We start from the raw sequence: 25,474 nt of genomic DNA on the forward strand, positions 1-25,474 counted from the left end.
CGAGTATTTTCACTCCCCACACACAAAATCCAATAGAACAATGACAAAAAGAAAAAAATGAAAAAAAAGGGATTAATGACCAGTTAATTGAAGAACTCTATGTGGGGACATTTAAGAAGCACATATTAAAGCTAGCACCTTATTATCATTTAAATCTGGAATAAGCAAAGAAGTAAACCATGATACATGCATTAGCATCCTGTATTAACACCAATCAATATATGAGTCTTTTTCCCTTTCTTAAGTAAAGTTGAGGTGAACAATGCTTGTTACACATGTGTCTCCTGATCCTCTCATTGTTCTACCTTCTCTCTTTCCTCTTCCTTTAGTTGTTGCTTTTTCTTCAACTTCCGTCTTTTGCAGAAGCTGTTTAGGCCACAAAAGCAGAGACAGGTGAAGGGCATCTCCTGCTGTCATGTAAACCTGTTCAGAGGAGGGATGGGAGATGGGGAGAAAGAAGAAAATATGACATTAAAACATTTTTCTGTCGTGGGGCAATACTGTATGTGGGGATATGAAATGTAGTGAACGTATCCCGATTTTTCAAAAGGCTACCTGAAATATAAGGGAAGAGAGAAATGAGAGGTTGTCAATCATTTTGAATGGCCACTTGGGGGAAATGGAAGAAAGCAAGGGGTGGAAGTCCTCAGGCATTTTAGTAGTGATAGAAGTGACGTTTCATCTCAGTTGTTGAAGGAAAACCGAGACATTTGAAACACTCCTTCATGTAAAAGCCTCAATTCGGTTGTTATCAAATTATTTTATGCATGTGTTTTGATATTCCTTGGCTTTTTTTTTTTCATCAGTTATTCGCATTACGCCTCACGTTTTCAAAGTGGTGATAGGGTCTGATAGTAAAGTATATAATGATTCATACAATTTACATTTGAATATCAAGTGATTCACTTAACTTTGCACTGATGACTTTCAAAAATGATTTATGAATGTCATAATCCGTGTTGCCAGCCTATCGAAATTCACTTTCAGCTACCTTTGGACTCGTCTGCTCGCGTCCGTGTTAGTTTTTTCGCTTTTATTCAGGCCATTGTTTGACCGTGAATCCTGACTTTGCATACAAATCAAATGCTCAACTCCCAGAAGATTTTTAATAGTATTTAACAAAATGATAAACCTTGAGCAGACATGCATGCTGTAGTAATGGCCATTTATTTATTTGTTTATTTAATATTTATTTATTGGTATTGATAGCATGGTTTGGTTAATTACTGTTTTTTTCATGTCTGGAATGGATTTGTGCTTCGTTCTACTTGATAGATGTAAATAAACGAATGCTCTTCCCAAACTTGGAGTACAGTAATTTGACTTTGAGTTTGGAGAAGCCACCACATTCTAATGTGCTTATGAATGGTCGAATGTATTTTAAATGTATGTTTTCCTGATATGAAAATGGATCCAGTAAAAATGGAGCAGACGGGATGCTGTCTACACAAAACCACAATGCAGAGCAAGTTAGTGGCTTTTAATACATTGGACAGTTTCCATACTTTGACATACAACACCGTTCACTGCAGAATTATGGAATGGCTGTTGATGTAATGCATCAATTTAACAAAGAGGGAATTCATTATTTTTCCTTCTTATATGTTACTTAACATTTTCTGCATACACTCCATTTATTGGATGTCTCTTTGGTCTCTCACACATGCACACAAACAACCCCGGGGAGTGTTAAGGCTCACTAAACTCCCAGCGTTAACAATTTTTACGAGTGTGCAACCAGCAAATCCCAAATGAGAACAGAGATTAGAAAACACAAGGTGAAACTGAGAGCTTCATTAAATACCAACCTGAGTCAGCAGTGCCAGCAAGCCTGACATGGGGGAATGTACACAATGTGTGTGGAAGAGAGTGGATGACAAACACACAGGCACAGGACAAACACGAGGTGTGTGCGTTACATGCAAGCGCGTGAATTTAGGGACAAAAACAATTAAGCATCATTCGGATTCTTGTGGGAAATTAGCTGAGATCGGTTTTGGCTAGCCAATGAGCAGTGACCAAAATGTCCTCGGCCATGCATGTACTGCGCATAGAGTATGTTATTAAAACTTTTCATGCCCTTCTTTTAACCAGATATTCATCTAGTCATTTGTGTGAAGACTTCCCACTCTGTACCCAATGGCTTAAGACCCTATGTGACATGCCAGAGTAAATCACATAGGAATAGAAAGCCATAAAACACAGCAGCGAGACGGGAATGCAGTGGAAGCAGGAGCGAACTTTTTCTTGCATGCAGGTTCAGGAGTGAGGAGCGCTCAGCTTTTAACAGCCCCAGCGTGTCTGACAGCTTACAGGGCCCTGAAGAGGATTTACAACAGTACTGAGACATCTAAGTCTGCTGTCCCTCTTTTCTCTCGTGTATCCTCCAAACATCTACAACTCCCGAAACACTCAATCCAAAGCCACACTTCAGTTGTGCTGTGGTGTGTTTTTGCCTGCGGCTTATAACGCAGGCATGCGGAGATACAGCAAAAATGAAAACAACAGCCTGCAGACCTTCTGTATTATTAATTGGATGAAAATTGATGAGTCAATGTTAACACGGAGAAGGAACGAGAGAGAAAGAGGCAGGCAAAGCAGTCTACATGCAGCTACAAAGCAGTGTTGGAAAGCTACTTGGAAAAAAGTAAGGTACAATTTATTCAACATGAAATTAATGTTAACATGAAAGCTTCCTACCAGAGAATGTAATAAGCTAAGCTATAATAACATTTAAAAAGTAGCAGACAAAACTACATACTGGACTAGCAAGCGATTTAAAACTGTCATGTGCTCTTTATTACATATTTTTTTGTTCACTATATGGCCATACAGTAGCTTCTTTTGTTGTCAATAAACAGACTAACGTCTCTGTGATCCTTCAACAATGCATATAACATGTTGGAATGAAAGTATGCCTTTTTTTTTTAAACCTCCTCCTCCCTGGTAAATGTACAACGGTGTATTAGGGCCACATACAAATATATATATATATATATTTTTTAATTTTATTTTAATAGTTATGTACTAAGATTTTACAAGAATTAGCTGGCAACTTTTTTGCTAGTTATTTCCTGTAAATTCTACAGTCAATTTGTTACAGTGTATACGCTGCATTGTTATAATTTTGTTTTTATTTTATTCTCTTTATTTTATTTGATAAACCCGTAATGTTTTTTTTTTTGCTTCCATATTTGTATTTTTCTTCAAGAGTAAATAAACTTGTGTAACTTGTGTAAATAAACTAAACGGCCAGTTCGCTGTTTTCATCTCACCCATACACACTCACATAATTACGATGTTGATGGCGATTCGTGACATCACCAAAAAGCCACTCCCAGTCACAAGTTTAGCCGTTTTTATTGTTAATATTGTTTAAATAGTAAATCAGAGTATGCTTTGTATGGAAGATGGAAGGGGGAACTCATGCTAGCCTTGTAGTGAGCTTGCAATTAGCTCCGCTGTAGCAGGATGCTGCAGTTCAAAATTTTCTTTGTAAATGTTATTTAAGACAAATAACTTATCATTCGCTTTTGTTAAATCAGAGTGTAGTAAAGGCTCAGCATTATATTGAATTAAGTTACGTGAGTTCACGTTCGCGCACTGATGTCTCGCGTTTCCTGTTCCGGATGAGTCAGTTGCGATCCAGTTCAACTAGTTGAAGCCTGTTTATCTTATAAAGCATCTTTACTTACCTCGTTGATGTTCCTTTACGCACTGAGTTGCGACCAACATCAACACGCCGCTATCCCGAACTCATGTTCAATCGCTAATTTAGGTTTAGGACGCTAAGAAATCCCTAATTAATTACGCCGCCATAGTATGATATGGCAGAAGTCTCCGACGTAAGTGGCTAGCGGCTAGCTGTTAGCATGACCAACGAGTGTCTGGCTGCCGACTGCTGCAAGGAAAGTGCAGGAGTCCACTCTATCGACGCAGCTGCTGATGAGCATGCACGGAGCAGCGAGAGGAGTCGTACGCGTTAATAAGACTCAATTTCAGCCTCATTCATTTTGCAGCTCAATATCAATGTCAAGTCAATTTCAAGATTAATTCCAATTTTCTTTCAAGTAAATGTAAAGCCCATTCAATCAAACTCATGTCATGTCAATGTATATTGATAGAAATCATCCATTCAGTAAAAACTACTGAATCACACCCTGGAGTCCTGTCTCTTGCTGCCTGTGCTCTGACCGGCACGTTGTCGTGTTTCCAGTAAGCCCCTGAAAGAACCAATTCCTTCCTTTTATCTCCACAACACAGAGAATGAGTGTAAAATTGACGAAAATATAAAATGGGAATGTGTAAATTCAGATAATGCCCAACAACATTATCAAGTCACCATACAATAAGAAATGACATCAATTCAGGCACAGGAAATGGTCTTAAATGAACTTGCTTTGGTTGTTCACGCTTTTGAAACAGCACATGAGGCAGAGATCACACAGAAAAACTGGAACATGGCATAGCTGTTCTTTTTCGTTGTCTGCAAGAAAGTCATTGATCGAATGTTTGGCCAGGAGTGTTCTGCCTCTTCTGACTGTGTCACACTCTGTTGCTTCATCCATCCTTCATGTAAATTAGTCACACTGAGAACCTTGCTTCTGTGTGGGCCCCCTGAGACTTTGTGTGTGATCATGTGACTGCCTGGACCTGTTTGACGGGTGACATTCAGTCATTTGTCACATGTGGTTACATTGGATTGGTGAAACAGTCATGTGACAGCACCCAAGTAGAATTATTTCTGAGAAAACAAAACAGACTGTGATAGACCAATTGGAAAAAAAAAAAGCTAGCAGAATGTACTGTCGGTCTGTTTAGTAAAGGTAGTATTTGTTCCAAATACAAAACAATCAATTAATTAATAATTAACTCAGGAGGATAGATATGTGATGTCAAATGTAAGAGATGCATTTAAGGTTGAGAACTGCCTGAGAAAATGTAGCTTCTGTGAAAGCTACCAAGATATGTGATCACAAAATGAGCATCGCTACTGGGAAGCTACATTATGTGATGTTTAAAATAGTGACGTTACAACCTCGCTATTGAGAAATATAACTTGTGTTGTCGTTACACTGCCATAAATAAACACATGACTAAACAAAGACAAGTTTAGCATGTATAGCTTTAAGCTTGAAAAGGCTGATAGTGAAAGTGTTGCTGATAACATTGCTTGACTAACAAGTAATGAATTTTCAGTTTCTATGTACCATTTTATGGCTTTATATATACGATTCTATGGTATTTATACTGTTATACGAGTCATTAATAGCTGATAGAGGGCACAATTTATGGTGGCTAACACTACTTTTGTTTAAATGAATCCTCTCAACTCACTTCACCATTTATTGGCATCAAAATTATACAAGGGGTAGTAATAATAATAATAATAATAATAATAAAAACAATAATAATAATAATAATAACAGGCGGCACAGTGGAGCACTGATTAACACATCCTCCTCACAGTTCCGAGGTGTGGAGTTTGATTCCAGGGTTTGATTCCTTTGTGGAGTTTGCATGTTCTCCCTGTGCCTGCGTGGGTTTACTCAGGTTTCCTCCCACATTTGAAAAACATGCATGGAAGGCCGATTGACCACTGCGTAGGTGTGATTGTGGGTGCGAATGGTTGTTCGTCTATGTGTGCCCTGCAATTGGCTGGCGACCAGTTCAGGGTGTACCATTCATTCCATTCTGCCCGTTGACAGCTGGGATTGCCTCCAGCATGCCTGTGGCACTCGTGAGGATAAACGGTTAGGAAAATGGGTGGAACTGGAATGGACAATAGTAATAATAATAGCAATAATTTTACTTTTACTGCACAAAACAGTCAAATGTTGAGTTTTTCAACAGGTGACAGAAAATACCTCCCAAACACACACCTTTATTTTTTATTTAATTTTTTTTTTACAAAATATGTAAAACTGCAAACGTATCGGGGTACATTAAACTGTACCTTAAAGTATTGTTTTTTGTTTTGTTTTGTTTTTGTATATTCTTTATACTGTATAATGCCTAAAGGGAGAAACATTAAAAAAGAGGTAAAAACACCAACAAAATACAATGAAATTTCTATTTTCCTCTTTTCTGCCATCCATATGATGTTATTTGCGGTAGTAGCTGACTGTAAAGACTTGGGTTTTGGAAGTAGCCACATGATGTTGGAGAAATGCTTGTCTCCTTCCTGTATACTGTAAAATAAGCTCTCTATAAATCCATCCATTTTCTTTATTGCTCATCCTGTTCAGGGTCACAAGGATATAGAGCCTATTCCAGATCAATTCTGGCAAAAGGCAGACAACGCATGGCCTGGACTCGCATTCAGCCCTTCACAGGGCACATATCTAGACAGACAACATTCATATTAAGTGGAAATTAAACCCATGCTGCCTGCACCTAAATTAGGAAAGTGAACCACTGCAACATTCAAGTTGGATTGTTTTCCAGCCCTTCCTCTAACCCAACCATAAACAATGATTGCCTACCTCCATTCCTTACCCTAACCTCAACCATATCCCAATTCAAACTAAACTCTAAAACCAAGTCTTGACCCTCAAAAAGAACGATATCTGAGCAAAATGGTGACCTCCAAAATGTCCCCATTTGTAGGTGAGGTCCCAATTTGTCTGTGAAAAGTCAGAATGATGTCCCCATTTTGTAGCATTACACCCCCCCCCCCCCCCACCACACACACACACACCACATTCTAGTATGTGAGCATTAATCATGCTGATGTGTAACAGCTATTCCAAAACCTCTAGCGCTCAACATTTCCAATTAATGGAAATTAAGTACTCTTGCTGGTCTCTTAACTAAGCCAACAGTGGGACTATTTACTCTGCCACCATCGATAATATTTGCACTTTGTCAAATGAACAGAGTGCACTTTAAATCCACCAGCCTTTTCCTTCTGAATAATGACAACCCCAAAAAACAAACAACAGAGTGATTCCTGCAAATGTTCTCCTACTTACAGGTGACGTCTTCTGTTTCAGCATCAATCTTTTCTCGGTCTTATTATGAGGCCGGATACTATAAAATGAAATTTATAATCTCCTCTTGTTTCTGTCTGCTTTTCCCTCACTGTGTTTTCAGATATCAGGTCCACAGTTTCTCCATAATGCTGTCCGAGTATTCTGAACTTGTTCCAGGTACCTGTCGAAAACCTGAAACTGTTACATTCTTATCCCGGCCCCCATAAACCCTCCCCTTGTGGTTCCCCTCTCCTTTGGATTGTCTCCCACTCCCTTGTTTAGAACAAAACATCCTCTGTCAAGGTTTCGAATGAATCAAACCCTCCCACCCAGAGACCCTCAGAAACTAGATAAGAGTTATAAGGAAACTGAGATATAGAGAAATGTATACAGACATGAATGAAATATGTGCAGTGTAAAGACGAGGTTGACAGATAGTGATAGGTTGGTAACTGATGTGTGCTGGAACTGGAGACAACGATGATCTGCGGGTTCAGGTATACTGTGGAGTCCAATGGAGTCTCAGTCTGTGTGACCAACTGTCCTTCATGCAGGGTGGACAAAGAACCTATTGACTTAACAAAAAGGAGCATTCTGTCTTCTCCACAGGCTAAAGCTTTGTGCTACCCTCTCACCCAACGACCCCCCTCCAAATCTCTCTTACAGAGCACAAATAACACATACACACACCTGTGCTGGTATGAAACATATTCAAAAGTCCCTGTTCAAAAGTCTAGGATACAATAATGCATGAGCCCTTGTTCAGGAACTACACCGCCACACATAAATGAGTTTAAAGAATGCTAATAGCTGAACGCTAAGATTTGAATGCATGCGGAGTGCATATGAAATAAACTGAAATAAATGATGTGAAAATTAAAACTTATTAATTGTAGTTGAATGATGAATGAATAAAAAGAAAACTTGAACTGCAATCTGTCTAAGGTGGGATTCGAACCCTCACCTCCTGTTCACCGGCCAAAAATTTCAAAGTCTGTCCCATTGAAAATGAATGGTGAAAATGTGATATTTAACATTCAATTGTGCGATAGCTGTAAATAAGGTGAAATCAGACAATATATTCCAAGGAAGGCATGAATTTTTAAAGCAAGTTAAAATTTGAACGGTATAAATCGGATGTATTATGTGGGAGTTGTTGTATGGCAAAAAAGTGTGGAGAATAAAAAGTACCCGAAATAATAATAAACATTAGAAACAACATTCTCACAATAATCCGCTTAATAAACTTAATGCACAGCTCAGTGCTTCGCATATGCCACACTTTACACGCCTCCACTGTCTTAAAAATCGTATGCAGTGTTCCCTCACTTTTCGCGGGTGATAGGCTAATTTGGGGAGGGGGGGGAATTACACCTACATTAAGCCATCCCACACCACACGGTTCCCACCCTTCTAAATACTTGCTAGACTTAATACATTTAAGGTACAGTGTTCCCCTCACTTTTCACGGGTGATAGCTTCCACCCCTGCCCGCAATAGGTGAATTTCCACGAAGTAAAGATCTTTTTTTTCCTTTTTTTAAAGAGTAGAAATTAATAAATTTAATAAGAAAAATAGCTGTAGTGTGCAGTACACTAGTTGCGTTGCCTTTAAGGCGTTTTCTATATGAATAAGCTCATGGCTTCAAATAATAAAGTTTAAAATATTTTTTTGTCATTAAAAAAAGTGTTGCTAATTTTTGGGATGGATAATTACTACTTTTATTTATCTTTAAAGGAAATGCTCAATGTACTTCCGCTCTCCGCCGACATACCCCAGTTTCGCAACGAAACAACATGTCCGCCTTCATGGTGGGAGAAGGAGGGCAAAGAAGTAGAGGGCACGGTGCCATTCATCTGGACCGAACCGTCCGATGGACACGTAGCAAAGCACACATATTGCTTTAAAGGGACTACACCATGGTTTTGTAAGCCCTTCCACAGTTAACTATAGGCATATAATGATGAAATTTTACCTTTGACACAATCACGATGTAATTGCTTATGTTATTTCGGTGGCTATTTTTCTTACCCGGTAGTCAAACCGCTCGGTTCTTGTAGTTTACACCAGTGTCAGCCAATGGATTTAAGACAGCCAATTGTCATTTCATTGCAGAATAATTGATTGCTTTGAATTTATTTGGACAGAATGTTTATTGATAAAGGCTACTTTTGTCATTATCCCATGGAGGGAGGTCTCAGAGAGTGAGCATGCGTTTAGTCCGCAGAGGCGGTGCGGGGGTGGGGCCGCACACAATGACGTCAAACCGTGCCAACAGTTCGTTTTCTCAGGTTGGGAGGGGCTGGTGCTTGGAGAGCAGAATAACCTAGAATTTCCCATACAGGGGCGAATGGAGGAAAACACAACTTTGGTCATGATTTTGGTGAGGAATTAGCATTTTAACATGGCTAAAAGCTCCAAAAAGTTGTTTTTCATGTTGCAGTCCCTTTAAAACAATAAACCAATTGTCACAAATTAATATGCTATATTTTTGTTTCGCTATATTTTTCATGCATGATTTCACACCATTATTTTAGTCAAATGTTGAATATAGGCCTACAATTTGGTATATATAAAGAGTCAAAATGGCGTCCACACGACCTGTTTTGAACCCGTTTTCAACTTTGCAAAGACGTATTATATATGTCACTAATCTACGTTGAAATGACATTGACAAAATTACGTAATCTGATATTGCAATCTTCACCCAAACGTGACGTCTTTTCTACGTATGCCCTGCACGTAGAAGCTAGGTTGTTTCTACGTCGGCTTGCTCAGTGGGAAAAATCATCTAAAATGTACCTGTCTAATTTAGACAGCAAATGATTGATCAAACAAAGGGTAAACTCTCTCACTCTAATTGAATGGGGTGTAATGTAGTTTGTCCGATTGAATTTGCCGTTGTGTGACATCATCGGCCAGTGGAGGTTTGTTCTTTGCTAGGCTCTCATTATCCCATACAGGGATCTTGGCGTAAAACACTCACTGATAAGTGTTTTCAGCGGAAAAATTACAGAATTTGAAAGCAACAGCCTAATTACTGAGCACGAGTGGCCAAAATTGGTCCTAAGCACAAGTCCTAGGGGAGAACCGGCACTTATTTTTTTCCACTTAAAACACTGCTTCCCAGCCATGTACGACGTGTAGTAGTGATAAGAAGAGCGGTTCTTCCTGTAGCGTAACGATAGAGTGACCGCTGTACCTTACGTACGTAAATAATGTACATACTTACGTAGGTTATTTATTATGTTGGGTTTCTTATTCACGAAGATTGTCTGAGCTATTTATTTATGATAAAAAATCATTTCATTTTCATTTATTAATGTGTTGCTGTTTTTTTTTCAGTTAAGCCCACACTGGTAACCAATAGTGATTACTTTTTAAGCAGTACACTAAGAAATTGTGAGTATATTTGACCCAATTATGATTAGTAATTGGCTTTAGAATGTAATCATAAATGTTAGGTAAACATATTTAACATATAAGTATTTCATAATTACGGATATAATGTGATATTTAACCACAATGTATCATTTATGTTTGCCCAATTAAAGTGGCTGCAAATTGCTACCCTACATTTATTGGGTAAATTCTATTAAAAATGTTTTACTCTTGCCTGGACAACCTTGAGCTCCTCTGTGGAGCTATCCATTTGCCGAATGATAATGATTCTGTAAGGCAATGAACTGTGAAGTGTGAAAAGGCAACAATGAGAGAGATACACATGAAAAGTTATCAAAGCTGAGAGATTTCTCACCCCAACTCTACACATTACCTGAAACATAGGAAGGAGTGTAAAAGACAAAGCCTGAAAAAAGTGCTATGAAAGGTCAGAGCAGAGACGTCAGAGACAGATGGAGGTGAAGCATATAAGGGCAAACTCATCTTTTTAAAAGTCAGTGGATTTGTGTGCTGTATATATTTTGGGAGTGTCAAAATGAGTGCATTCATTTTGAGTTATTTTAAAGTTCCTTTAACGGCAATAATTTTTTTAAATGATGAATTCCAGTCGCAACGCAGCAGACACGTCCACATCAACATTTAGCAGTAATAAATTTAACAATAATGCATATATTTGTGGAGATTGGGGCCGAGTTGTATTTTACAATTTTAAAAACGTGCAGAATTTCACAAGTTACTTCATGCTAAAGATTAGATAGCTCTTAAAATGAAAAGAAAATGCAGTGAGTTTTCACCAATGTCTTACAAATGCAATTATGCCATCTAGTGGCAGAAAAAGGACCTCAACACAAATCAATATCACACTTTTTTATTTTAACTCAATTTTAAGAATTATTATGAAATTAATGTATCAATGACTAAAAGATGCAGTCATAATTCTACTAATTTAACATTTTTCCACTTTTATGTCAACAAGAGTATGAAACTGAGAAAATTATTATTTTTTATACATTTTATCGAACATTTAATACAGATATAACATTTGCGATTAATTGTAAGTTAACTATTGAAGTCATGTGATTAATTATGATAAAAAAATGTAAACCGCCTAGACCGCTAATATATATACACACAAATACACACACACACCATGCACAAGTAGTGTCAGAAACCTGTATCACAATAGATATATAGTTATTTAATATCCAAAATGATACATTTTTCCCTTCAAAATAATCCCCTCTTAGGTCTAACAAACTTCTTTAGCTTTGTCTGCCATGCCTTCGTGCACTCCTGTCCTTCCCAATTCCGTTGTCATGGCCATTTTATTGCACCCCCGCGCTTGGCGTAAAGATGGATGCACCGGAGCAAGTCTAATCTGCCTTGTTCAGTGCCGTGTTGCGCCTCTCTAAGTGTTCCGGCGGACACTAGTTGGGTTTCCTTCCAGCAATTTGTATTCGAATTTTCGAGAAATGCCTAAATAAAACTGGAAGGAAACGCTAGAAATTTGAAAAAGGGCCCAAAATTCGCCAAAACGTTTTTACGCTTAGAGGGGATGGATTTTGAAGCGTATCGAAAAAAAGGAAATTGCAAATTTTGGCTATGGAATCGGGTTTTGCGAGTAACCTCTAGCAAGACCGGATACACATCGCACCTTTTGACCGGATATTAAGTCACACATACCGTACGTTTGTAGTCCCAAAGCAATGTCGGACGATAAAATAAGGTATGTTGGGGGGGACGATGCAGAAATCTTTGTGGAATTAATTAAAGAAGCAAATATTAATGCAATTTTAGATGGAAAACAGCAAAAAAACGCTATGGTGTGTCAAGAATGGCAAAAGCAAACTCATACGACGTCATCGCACGGCACCGTCGCTTCCTGGTTTTCTACTTCCTATTTTAAATTACTGATGGATCACATCTCTATGGTGTATACCGCCACCCACATTCGCAAAAGAAGAACAGATGAAAACAGGCATAAGTCGCATGTCCGTTTTGCACATTTTCAGTAAATCTGCTTAAAAAATTCTAAACAATTGGATGGAAACCTGACTATTGACGCCATGCCCTTGGCGCATCTGGCAACAGAAAGCAGACTGTTCTGGGCCCAAAAATTGTTGCATCTTAATTCTCGTGTCGGGGCAGGTCGAGTTCAGTGTGTGTAATTTGTGAATTTGGCAGACGCGCTACGCTTCCCTGGGCGTTCCAGCAATTTGGTGACAAAAAGTAGATGACCTAAAAGGAGGCCTATTGTGTGGCGCACTGATCTGATCAGCTGGATCGGGATCGGATTATATTTGGTGATCGGCTGTAATGTAATTTTTTTCCTCACGCATTTCGATTGGTGTTAGTTATACATAGATACATTGCTCCACAATCTGATCTAATTGGTTATCGTTTTTTTCCAAATTCATTGATCACTGATCGGCATCATCAATAGCTTATATGTCATAAAATCCAGAGGAATATTCTTAAATATGTTCAATTTCAGCTAAGATTCTGTATTCTCAGTGACAGCAGGGCATCAATGAAGAGGATACTCAAAATGCTGGAGATACTAATTAATTAGACCATCAACACAGCTTCTTCAGAAATGTTCTGCTTCCCAGAGGAGCACGAGCTGCCAAATATGGAGCATTGTTGGGGGAAGGAGGACATCGGGTATCTCTTGCAGTGAAAATTATGATGATGATGAGGAGTGTATACGGAACACTCCTTAGCATTCTCCGTGTGAAAACACATTAGAAATGTACCGATAAGCACATCTCGATTGTCTGAGGCTTGACCTCCAATAGCCGATTTCACTCCTTTGAATACCATAATGTCCAAGTGAACGACATGATTAGCGAATGATAGGTCGTTTACATATCTTGATGTTGCATGTGTGCACTCTCTGTCTCTCTTGCACTCTCTCTCTCACACACACAAACACACACTTGTCAATTAAAGCTTGCACATATACTGCAGGTTCACCTCGAGGGATTGGTGTAATTGAGAGGCAGGAGAGGATAGTGAGAGCATGAAGCATGGGAAGAACAAACAAAGTAACAGGAGGGAGGCAATGATAAAGTAGCAGAAAGGAAAAGCTGCCCTGGGAAATAAAACCACACATACATGAGGAGAAGGGAAAAGACAGAAAATCATGAGTGTACACTAACTAACTGCTCAAACAAATTGAAAATGAACAACAAAAGTTGCTTTGTGTTGGGCAACACGCGGGGTTGCAGTGCATGGTGTTTGGGTTCAGTTTTCCCTCCGTTTTAAAATGTACTGCTTTGAGTAGGGAATCTACGTAGACAGGAGTGGGAGGGCAACAGGAGCAGGCGAGCTCGGCCTGGGTCCATCTTAATCAATAAGGGAATACAGTAGGAGTAATACCACAAAGTATGCTTGAAGTGTTGATTGGTGAGTTTTTGACGCAATGTTAAAAACATAGAAATTCAGATAAATTGTTCTGGAAGTGAATTTCTATAGGGTGGCCTCTCTGCTATGGGCTTTACCTTGTTTGCATTTCAGAACGTCAGTGCATTTCTTTCATTCAATTCAATACAACACAGTATTCATCAGACTTCACCAGACAAAGTTTCAAAGTCTAGTTAATGACGCGTTGTGTTTTCTTTACTGTTACAGTGCACGACGTCCGTGACCGTTTGCTTTTTTTGTGGCCATTGTCTCCGACTCAGTCCGCCAATCAGGGCGAGGGACGAGCGCTGGTTGCCATACTGGCTTAAGGTGCCGGACCAGCTGTGGTCATTAGTGGCCACAGTTCAAAAGGCGGTGGTCAGGCTGGTTGCTGGTCTGGCTGTTTGTGTGTGTTTGCCCTCCCTTCGTTTTGTAGCCAGCCCCTATACCTCTTGTGGTTTTTTATTCCGCTCTCCTTTTATTTAAGTGCAATTTTGGCCATAAGTAAACCAGTCGAGGTCATTTTAGTCCACTATTCATTCGTATGACTTTTCATCCGTCACACTTATTATTCATTCGACATTGCACTCGGGCAGTTTGGAAGGTCGGGATAGTGGCCCGACTTTCGGGAGCATTTGCGCCCTCCCAGTTCAGTTTCTGTGTTGAGGTATAGTGCTGTGTGTTTCGTCGTGTCATGCCCCACTCGTGTGTAATTGCCCGTCTCATGTCCACCCATTTGGTTTCAGTGTGCCCCTTTTTCCGCCACTTCCCTCCTCCATGTTTCCTATCCGTGCCAAACATCAATTATGTGCCACCCGGCATGTAACATATGCGGTGGAGTATAGGAACTTGCTAACTAAACAAATGAACGAAGGGGAACAAACACGCACGAAGAGCCAGACCAGCAACCAGCCTGACCACCAGCCTTTTGAACTGTGGCCACAGCTGGTCCAGCACCTGAAGCCAGTACAGCAATCAGCGCTCCCCCTGCCCTGATCGGTGGAGTTGAAGACAATGGCCACCAATCAGGGAGAAGCGCTCACACAGTCCACACCAAAATAAAACAAACGGCCACTGACATCGTGGACCGTAACATTACTTGAAGTGTCTGCTAGCATACCCAACATGCTAGTCTAGTCTTGCAAAGCCTCCTTAAGAACCAGTAGAGTTTCAAAGCCAAGCAGTGTGAATTTCATGTTATGCCTGTTCAATTTTTAGGGTTCATGGTGGTGAAAAGTCAACTCAAGAGCGGATCCAGCCAAGATCCTGGCTGTTGTTGACCAAGTCCTACATCAAGAAAGCATTAGCAGAGATTTGCCAACTTCTATAAGTATTACATTAATATGGCAGAACCTCTGACAAAGCTTACATCCAATGAAGCACCGATTGTGTGAACCTCAGAAGCTGAATCTACCCTAGTTTGCCTTAAGCGCTCATTCACAGGTCTACCGATCTTGACTCATCTTAATCCTTTGTCATAGAGATGTGAGGGGCTATCTTGTCCCAGAAATCCCCAGTCCACTTAAATCTGCATTATCTCAGTCCATCTTAAAGCAATTCTAATGCTAGTAACAGCACTACAGAAGTGGAGGCACCGGTTGAAGTTCGCCTCCGTCCCATGGCAGGTCCTCGCTGACACCAAGCACCTTGACTACCTCCATTCAGCTCATAGATTTAACTCATGTCATGCACCAGATTCAATATCTCCATAACTGACCGAAATGGTTGCCGCAATGTCATGCGAGACATCTTGTCAAGGCTCTAAAGTACTGTCTGTGGCCGAGTTGTGTGGGCAGCACAGTGGAAAGTGGAGAAACCAGTGGCCAACACTGCTAGGGTCGTTCAGGTTGCTGAGGATTACATGCTGTTGGTCCCAACGGAATTGCCACCGGAGATTCTACCATAGGTACATGAATGAAAGAAGGTGTGTCATGCTGGAGTAAGCTCCTCATATTCCAGAAGTTCTGGTGGCCAGGTTTTCTTAAGGACATTCAAGAATTCACCTTTGCCTGTTCTGTCTGTTCCTATAAGTCTTCTTGTCATCCTCCTGCTTGTTCCTACAACCGCTTCCCATTCCCTCTCACCCTTGGTCACGTACAGTATCACCTTAGACTTTGTCACAGGTCTTCCTCTGTCTCATCGTAAAATCTGTAATTCTCATTGTTGTGGACTTTATTATCCATCCACTAATCCATTTACTACCACTTATCCGGGTCGGGTCGTGGGGGTATCAGCTTTAGGAGGGAAGCCCGCTGGTGGGACATGCTCAGAACACCTCTCTCGGGAGGCGTCCAGGAGGCATCCGAACCAGATGCCCAAGCCACCTCAACTGGCTCCTCTCAACGTTCTACTCCGACTGCCTTTTGACTAATGTCAGCTGGGATAGGCTCCAGCTCCCACGACCCTGAAGTGTATAAGCACTGTGCTGTCAACCTATAGGAATTTACTTCCAGAACAATTTATATGTCTTTATTAGTACAATTGGTTCTGAGACTAGTTCTAATAACTTCACTAAAATCAAGGCATTGCATTGCAATTGCACAAATGAATATTCATCCTTCAACAAATAGCGGCTCCTCAAACTTTTTAATGCTAAAAGACATAGAAACAAATAAAAACAAATCCTTAAAAATATGACACACCATTATCTACGCTTCAACGAGCCGGTGTTTCTCGTTCTCGTTAGCACATAGTCGTAGTCTGTGCATTAATAGACATTATAATTCTTCCTCACAACTAATTTGAATCAGTCAAGTGGCGACCAGGATTAGTTGTTAGCTTTAGCTTTCGGCTAACGTCGGACTCTTCCGCAAGCTTCCACTGCGCATTTTGTGAGCTTCAGGTTAACTTTATTTGAGCAGATCAACGCAGCAATTAGTATTAAAGTAATAGTAATAAAGTATTTTTGCTAATTTTCAACCTGTTTGAATAAATGTTTTTGTCATTTTTTAGTATCCAGATCAGTGTTACCGGCATAACAAGCTAACATTGACAATAATAACAAAAGTTAACAAAATACGGACACGCTGTAGCAGCTGGCAGCTCCGTATGTGGTATTGAAAAAGGATGGGATGGGTTAATAGAGTACAGTTAGTCCTCTAGTTACAAACATCTGACTTACGGATATTCACAGATGTGAGCAAACGCTGACTAATGTCCATAAAATGCCATTTTGCGCTCGCAAATTTATATTTTTAAGTGTACACCACATCATACATTAGGATACTTTACTGCAGTTCCCATTTATGCCACAACCTCGCAGAGCAGCACCGCACCATGCTATCATCTCAGCTCTCTCTTTGTCCCTCTTCGTCTGTCTCGTTGGCTCTCTCCCTCTTTCTCTCACTCGCCGTGCACTTGCACTGTGATTTGCACGTTTCCATGCAAGTTAACGTTATGCAAGTAAACTTTATTTAGCATGGATGGTAAAATTATTGTTAATGCTATGCGCTACATGTCTTGTGTAAGTTTGATTGCTTGGGTGACTCAACACTGGCGTTGCTTCGAGCGAGAAAAAGGAAAGGAAGGAAAAAAAGTTGAAAGATCGCTAGTGAATCTGGTGACCTGTGGTTGTGATGGCTGCTAAATGCTATCTTGGTTGACAGTTCAACACTATGCCAACTTCCTTGCTCCCCCATTATCAATATGCAAAGACAGCAATGATATCGTCACCTTCTTAAAATAATTGCCTGTCATTTTTTGCACACAAAAAATATATATTCTTTTTTTCCCTAAATCATCTCCTCATGATGCAAATGGTTTCACAGTTTTTTGTGTTTCCTGTAAAATCTGAAAAAAATGACGTAGCCAATTGTTTTAAGAAGGTGTTGATATTGTACCACATTGTTTTAATTTTCAACATTTTACCATTTTATTTATGTATAGATAGTACAGTATATGACTAAGAAATTATATACAGTATATATTCTATATACTGAATATAATTTCTTTTTTCCCCCATTTGTGTCATTTTTTAAAAATGTATTCTTTATTTTTTTATTGGAACTTGACTTATGAACAACTCACAGCCTCTTGGACCGTTTGTAATGTGTGATGACCACCTGTAATTGGGAAAATACACGACTGGTACTTTCTCAAAGTGTGAAAGGTGATAAAACAGGTGAATCGGTCGAAATGTGACGTGACTTGTGTGGACTGATCTTTTCCTGGGTATCCTGTTACTACCTCAGAGCAGGGTACCACGTAACATTCACATTTAATGGAGCAACTTCATTTTTTAAACATTCATTTTGATAATTTTCCACACTTCTCTCTCACACTCTACCTAATTGGCACACTCACGCACACTATGAAAAAGCATTCCTCTTGCCGTGAACCACTTTTCCCATCTCTTTCAGGGGCTGCTGGAGGCAGTTGTATAACATCGCCAGATTCTATTTGACTTTTTTATTCACTTAAAAAAAATGGTGGGCTCGGAAAATTCTCATTAGTAACATGCAGCTGTGAATGAGAATTACTTTCTATGTGCAGCTCTGAAGCAAATTTGTAGACAATGTTTCACTAATGCTACCTCACAGTAATCCCCCACAGTTGCTGTGTAAATGACCACAAACCTAATTTTTATTATCATATTTATGGATTGGAAGTGTTGAAGCTTCTGGCTGTAAAGGGACGGTGGTGAGCCAGCTTGATTTGAGCTTGAGGTCCTGATTTAGAAGTTGATCTATTTCTGCTCACTCTTAAATCCCGCTGGGGAATATTTAAATCTGCTATGGAATGTGTATAGTGTGAGCGGGTGAGAGAGAGAGAGAGAGAGAGAGAGAGAGAGAGAGAGAGAGAGAGAGAGAGAGAGAGAGAGAGAGAGAGAGAGAGAGAGAGAGAGAGAGAGAGAGAGAGAGAGAGAGAGAGAGAGAGAGAGAGAGAACACATGAAAAAGAAAAGAGTTCAAGGAGAAGAAAATGTTTGGCATCATAAACAGTTGGATGATTAACTGGAATACCTGTACTTGCAATTCATACACAGTTTTAGCTTTATGGTTTGGAGTGATATAAATAAGACCGAACTAAAAATATGGTAAAAGAGGAACCTAAACTTGAAGGATACTGTATATGTTCAGAATTAGTATGAACCAGGTTGGAATAAGCGCTATAGTTAGTCATTCTTAAGCAGGGCACGTGCCGATCAAGCCAAGCGCACCCTCTGGCGACACACGCGCGCGCGCGCGCGCACACAGCCAAGGCACAATTTTGTCGCATCTAATTCAACAGCCAGCAAATAGCCACTTTCTACCCCTTTAACCTCTGCTAATGCAAATATTAAAGACATAATCAACACACTCAAAAAAAAGGGAATAGTGTTCAAGAAAAAAACAACAATAATTGTTCACACTGTGTAACATAATAGACATGCAACATGCACACTTGAAGTCAAACTTATAGACGGCACGCAAAACGGCGAAAAAGTTGAATAAACAAGCAATGACTCACCTCAGACGTGAGCGTGACGCTCTGCTAAAAGGACCGGCTGCACCCTCTGTCCTCGCACAGACACATGCACTAACGCTCGCGATGCGCATGTGTGTGTAAGGACAATGAGATTGGACTGGAAGGAGGCAAGCAGCTGGAGTAGGAGGAAAGGAAAGGGGAAGGAGGGGATTGGGCGGGAAGGTGAAGAGGAGAAGGAGAGAGAATAATGAGGCACAGGAGTGGCACAACAAAAAGTAAGAGGACAAAAGACTGAGACAGCATCCCTTTATTGATGTGTGCGCGTGCGTGCGCGTGTGTCAAGAGCCTTCTATCGTGACACCTACTGTGCGAGCAGAAAGAGCATCTTTCAACTCTTGCTGGGTGTGAGTTCTCTATTCCATCAGCTTGTCTGTTCCTCACAGACATCTCATGTCCTCTCTCGCTCTCTTTCTTACTCGCTCAGTTTGTCTGGGGAAATACCTCCACCAATAATATTTTCAAAGGTATCTCAGTACGTTACGTCCAGTACGCTTTGAAGTGAGTATCAAAGCCAGGTATCGATATCGAGCTGATACCTGGTCTTATTTCAAGGTACTGGCCATCGAGAATCTTAGGATTTTCCTGAATGGCTGGTGCATTTTCGGGCCGTTTGCCTCGTCCACAACTAGGGCTGGGTTTAAAAAATTGAGTAATCGATATCGAATCGATTTTCATTTTCGAGCTCAATACCGGTTCATAAAATCATGAATCGATTATTTAAATATCTTTTTTTTAATTCTTAAGAAAAGAGAATTTTAAAGGATGATTTTTTTGTATCATACTGTTTTCTTGAAATGTACTGTTCACACGAATTTAAAAGTATTTTCTTACATTTATGGAAAACCTGACCTATTGCACTTTAAGACAATTCAGAATCTTTTTAGTTTATATTTACAATTATTAAATTAGAATTACGAAAATATTTTCATCTCAGCCTTGCTGATGTCAATGTTTGTGAAACACTTAAGTGATTATAACACGTGTTACTTTAAAAGATCTTTGTGCAGTTTGTCACTTTTTTACTCACAACTGCCACCTCTGGCCCAAAGCGTAACTGCAGCCTCTGTGTCAGGCTCGTTCATGGTGCGCGTGCGAGTACGTGCACGATCTTAAGTGCGCGCCATATGTCCGGTACTCCGCGGGGACGCGCATTACGTCACCCTCCACCGCTGTTCCCCTCCCCAAAGAAACTGTGGAGTGTGAGGGTCCGCACACTCTACTATAAAGGTAAAATAAAAGTTGACAGAGTAAAACAGTCAGGGCTATTCATACTCATCCGCAAAATTTACTTCACTATTAAAATGTAATGTTTGTGGAGTTTTTTACCATGTCCTTGACGTTTAAAAAGAGTTTATGTTCCATAATAAATCGATATCGGATTGAACTGAAGTGAATTGAATCAAATCGGGAAAAGTCCAAATCAAATCGATTGAGGAAATTAGAATCGATACTCAACCCTATCCACAACCACACCCCACCATCCAATAATCCAATAAAACTGACTTGAACTGCGTTAATATAGTCTTGTAGTATTTTAGGCATGTGACTGCTTGTATATTCAGATTTATTCGCATATATTCAGATTCATCAGTACAGAAGTGTATCGAAACAAATACATTGCATCTCAACCTCTTACCAGAAGATGAATTTGTTTTTGGCAGTATGTCAAACTTGTTAGGCAAACCTCTCTGTGCATCTCTTTGGCTCTTAATATTGAGCCAAAGCAATCACAACTGCCGTATTTATGGCATAAGAAACAATTATCCGATTATTTAAACCGTTACTGTTGCATAGTTTCTCAAAAAGAAGACAAGCTATTCATGTTCCTAAAAGAGAAATATTTTAGCTGAAAAGTCATCTCTGACCCACCAGCCGAGTGATGATAAGTGGAATAGAGAATAGATGGAAGACAACACGCTTAACTCGTATGTTACTTGCTGGGCACATATAGAAAGTTACTTAAAGGTGCATTGCGGAGTTTAAAATGTTAATGGATTTTCTACATCATACATGCTTCATTAATGCCCAGATGAGTACTGTACAAGATTGACATTTTAACTGTGACTGGGCCTATCAGCTTGAATCTTCCCTCCAGTGCGCAGTGTTCTTCGTTTCTTGGGAGTGCGGAGGGCTTGGAGGGGTGGATGGTGACGTCATGCTCATTCCCGCGGACATATAGTGTTCTGTTAGCTAGCGTACAACACAAATGTGATGGAAACTGGAAAAACAAACAAACGAGATCGGCTTTAACTCTTTGACCGCCATAAACGTTATAAAACGTTTAGCATAAACCTACGGAAGGGCGCCGAGGACGTTAAAAGACGTTCACTATGTTTTATTTTATTTTTTTGGGGAAACGGGTGGAGGAAAGCCTTGGGCAGCTGTGCTGAAAGTATCAAGCAGATCTGGTTAGTACAATGACTCGTTTTGGCCCCTAGATGGCAGCGATGACTCTCTTTGCACAAGGTTGGATGGGCCCCCCACCGTGGGCGTCAGTAGAAGACGTGAGGCGGAGCTAGAGTCTTGAGGAGACAATGGCTGATGAAGCCACAATGGCTGATCAAGCAACCGGTTGCAAGCAGCTCACGCTTGAGCATTTTTTTCAAAGACGGAAAGCATCGATCAATACTAAAAAGCGCATTGATGTCGACGATGATGATGACTCCGAGCTTGACGCCAAAGTTGGAAGCCTTGACGCGACCGTTATGATCACGTAGTAAGCCTCACCGGCTAAGCGCGGCTAGCGCGGCTAGCGCTGCTAACGCCGGAAAAAGCGCACAATAACCGACCGGGTACTTCTACACAATCGGACATTCGAGAGTTGTCGAAAAGCATCGACCAATGCATTGATGATGATGATGATGGTGAATCCCGAGGTTGACGCCACAGTTGGACGCGGCCTTTATTCTCACGTCATAAAGCATCACCGGCTAGCGCTGCTAACGCCGGAGCTGCACATGCGGACATTTTGTCGGACAATGAAGAGTACCCCGAGTCCAATGCATATTCATCGGAGGAGCGGGTACAGTCTGATCACGGAGAAGACACTGTTTCTGGACTACGATGCCACCATGAATGGAGTGGATAAGATGGATCAGAACATCTCTTACAACCCGGTATAGCAACTGAAGGACATGAGGAAGCCAGACGTAACACCACCGTAACGTAACCGTAGCATGATCCTGATATTAGACTTGATGGCAACACACACTGCAGTATATATTTGCTATTCCCCGGAAAAAACGGCCTGCAAAAAAGTGGAGCACGCGAAGAGGCAATCTGTTGTGCAAATGCTGTTGCGTCTCCTTGCACGCAGGGGAGTGTAAAATCCATTTTTAAACAATGAAACAGAACAATGCTAATTTAATTCCTCATTCTTCAGACTCTAATGTCTGAAGAACAATTCTGGCATACATAAACTGAGTTGCCACAGGTGCATTTTTCATTGGCCCATTCTTTGCATCTGTGACAACAAACCCCAAAATGACTGAGACAAGTTGCCCCAAACTACCATGTTGACTAATTCTTGCTCTAGTTTAAAGTCAGCTTAAAACAGAGCAGTGACTGCGGCATGTCAAGATGCCCGAATCTCTCCACTAACGAGTCCACATGATTTGCTGCTAGAATTTGTCTGTGTACGACGCCTGTTTCAAAATATATGAAGCAGATTTTTTTTTACTTTGAGTTGTGTAAAACAGATAACTGACACTCATCTCAGCTCACAATGTGCTATTCTCTTTTCAGACAGGACACAACCCCTGACCATTCATATGAAGAAAACTTAGTATTCCACTTTTTTGTTGCGCCCTCTGGTGGAGAAAAAAATTGCAATGTGACAACTTACCCGTGATACAACTAGCCCCGGTTCTCCCCAATTGGTTGAAAATAGCATTATTGTGCATCCCTAGCAAAAATGATCAAGCTCATTATGTTGACAAGCACGCAGGCAAAAGCTGCCCCGCGTTTTTTACCAGTACTTGAGAACGGACAGGTCCTTTTTTTTCTTTTTCAGATGAGCGTTTTTCACTGCTTAAAATGATGCGGGCACTTTATAAAACATCCAACAAAGCTTTCACATTTGCTTTTGTTGGAGAGGGTTCAGTATAAAGTGCCCCTTAGAAGTCATCCTAACAATCTGAACAAATCCGAATGCAAAAGCTATCCATCCATTTTCTATGTTATTTGTCCTCATTCGGGTTGATAGTGAGCTGGAGAGGCGGGGTAAATCCGGAATTGCTTGCTCGCCAAATAAACAAAAAACACCATTCGCACTGATATGTACACATAAGGACAATTTACAGTCTTCAATTAACCTGAAATGCATGGGGAGATCAGATTTGAACCCTGACTCTCAGAACTGTGAGCCAGATGTGCTCACCATGAGAACACTGTGCTCTGTTAATACTTCAACTCTAAAATTCAACTTCTTCTACAGTTCTTTGTCGAATATAATGAAACATTGGAGCAAAAATCATACTCGTTATTGTGCATAAGAAAAGTATCACACGTGCGCACACACCATGAGTTTCAGGTGTGCGTGCGCGCGTGTCCACGTGTGACAAGCAGCTTCGGTCCTCTTTGCTGAACCATAGAGAAGCCAATCTCCACATCCAATTATTTGCTTCTCAAAGGAAGACAGATGCGAAGAGTGGAAAACATGTATGGGACCCAGATAGACCGAGTCAGTGAGGGAAAGGCAGGCTCTTTGAGAATCTGCACTGGGGGGGATTCATTAGAACGAGAAGAAGTATAGAGAAAAGAAACCCTCTTTTACTTGAGCCCAGAGAAGACTCTTAAAATTAGTGGCAACCAGAGCCTGCGGACACAACAAAGCAGCATGAGTGAATAAGAAGCAGTTCAATACCCGAAAGCAAGAGACGCACATGCTCGTTTTGTATCTAAGTTGGTTTTGAGTTTTTAACGTGCGTGTGTGTGTGTGTGTGTGTGTGTGTGTGCGCATACCCTCCTCAGGCAAGTCCTGCCCTCTGAATCTTATCAGTCTTGTGCTTTCGAAGCCTTCTCCAGCTCTCCCCTCTTGCTAACCTTCATCTTCTGGGATATTCCATGAAAGAAGAGTCGGACGCATGTGGGGGGCTTCGAGTAAAAACTCGCTCCAGTTTTCGTCTCCTTTCGGAGTGGTTTACGCCGCTCCTTTCCTCTTATTAGCTTTATCTGCGGTCACTTTTTTTCTTTCTATCTTGTGTCGGTGACACGCGGCGTGCGGAGGGGGAGGAGATGGAAGCGTGGAGAGAGGAGTACAACAAAAAAAAGAGATGGGGGAGGCAGAACAAGTGTAGGTAGCAGGCGGGGAATGACGGAAAGAGGCAGGTGGAAGTATTGTGAAACATCATGGAGGCTGTCCTTGTGACATACCACCAACGTGCTTGAGGATGACTAGATCAGATTGACAGAGAAAGGTGGACGGTTCGAGGGAGTGATTCAACAAGCATGCCGCCTCCTCTTGTACACCCATGCACACTCACGCGCAAACTTTTTTGGGTTGCTTACCATTCATGATTTTTTCCTTCCCACGCATGCAAATGGAAAACGGCCCTGAACAGAATCCTAATAGAAGAGAGTGATGGCAGACAAAGCGCGTGCATGCGTGTGCACGTATTTCTTTATACTACTTTTAAAAAAATACAGTTGTAGCAATATTTTCAGCTTCCCTGGGATCGTAGTAAAAGGCGAAGATGGTCGAATGCCAGCTTTTCTGTTACAGCTCTGTTGTGGTAAAGAGGCTCGAGTTTATTGCTAAAGAGGTGTTGGCAACTGGTGATGAAGTACAAGGATCCACAGATTGAGCGACTGCAAGGACAGGCAGCATGCAGAGAGACTTCTGGCAGGCTGGCTGGAGGGCTGAGCAGAATGGATTTGGGCAAGCAAACAAATAAAAATGAAACTATTCTGCCGATGCGTCATTACACAAACCAAGTGTTTACTTAGTTTAGATCTTGCAAAGATTGTTAATAGAGCCTGGATGCAGTCGGACCTCCCAATTTGAATGCCCCTGATGTTACAATCTGGTATAGGGCTGAACAATTGTGGAAAACAATATAATATATATATATATATATATATATATATATATATATATATATATATATATATATATATATATATATATATATATATATATATATATATATATATATATACACACACATAAAAATATTATTTACTTGTTTTACTACCTCAAAATATTGTTCAGATTTTTGCTTACTTTAA

General features: G+C 40.5%; 1 protein-coding gene across 1 annotated transcript; it reads right to left on the bottom strand.

Annotated features, from left to right (window-relative positions):
- Window positions 1-269: 269 nt before the first annotated feature.
- Window positions 270-24,572, bottom strand: blacat1 (BLACAT1 overlapping LEMD1 locus). The gene is given in 3 exon segments (XM_086087571.1): window positions 270-423; window positions 19,229-19,361; window positions 24,209-24,572. A coding segment is annotated over 1 exon segment (135 nt). The 5' UTR covers window positions 405-423; window positions 19,229-19,361; window positions 24,209-24,572.
- Window positions 24,573-25,474: the final 902 nt, after the last annotated feature.

This window comes from Leptonotus elevatus, chromosome 10, assembly GCF_054856555.1.
Source record: "Leptonotus elevatus isolate MCC_2025b chromosome 10, RoL_Lele_1.0, whole genome shotgun sequence".
Classification (NCBI taxonomy): domain Eukaryota; kingdom Metazoa; phylum Chordata; class Actinopteri; order Syngnathiformes; family Syngnathidae; genus Leptonotus; species Leptonotus elevatus.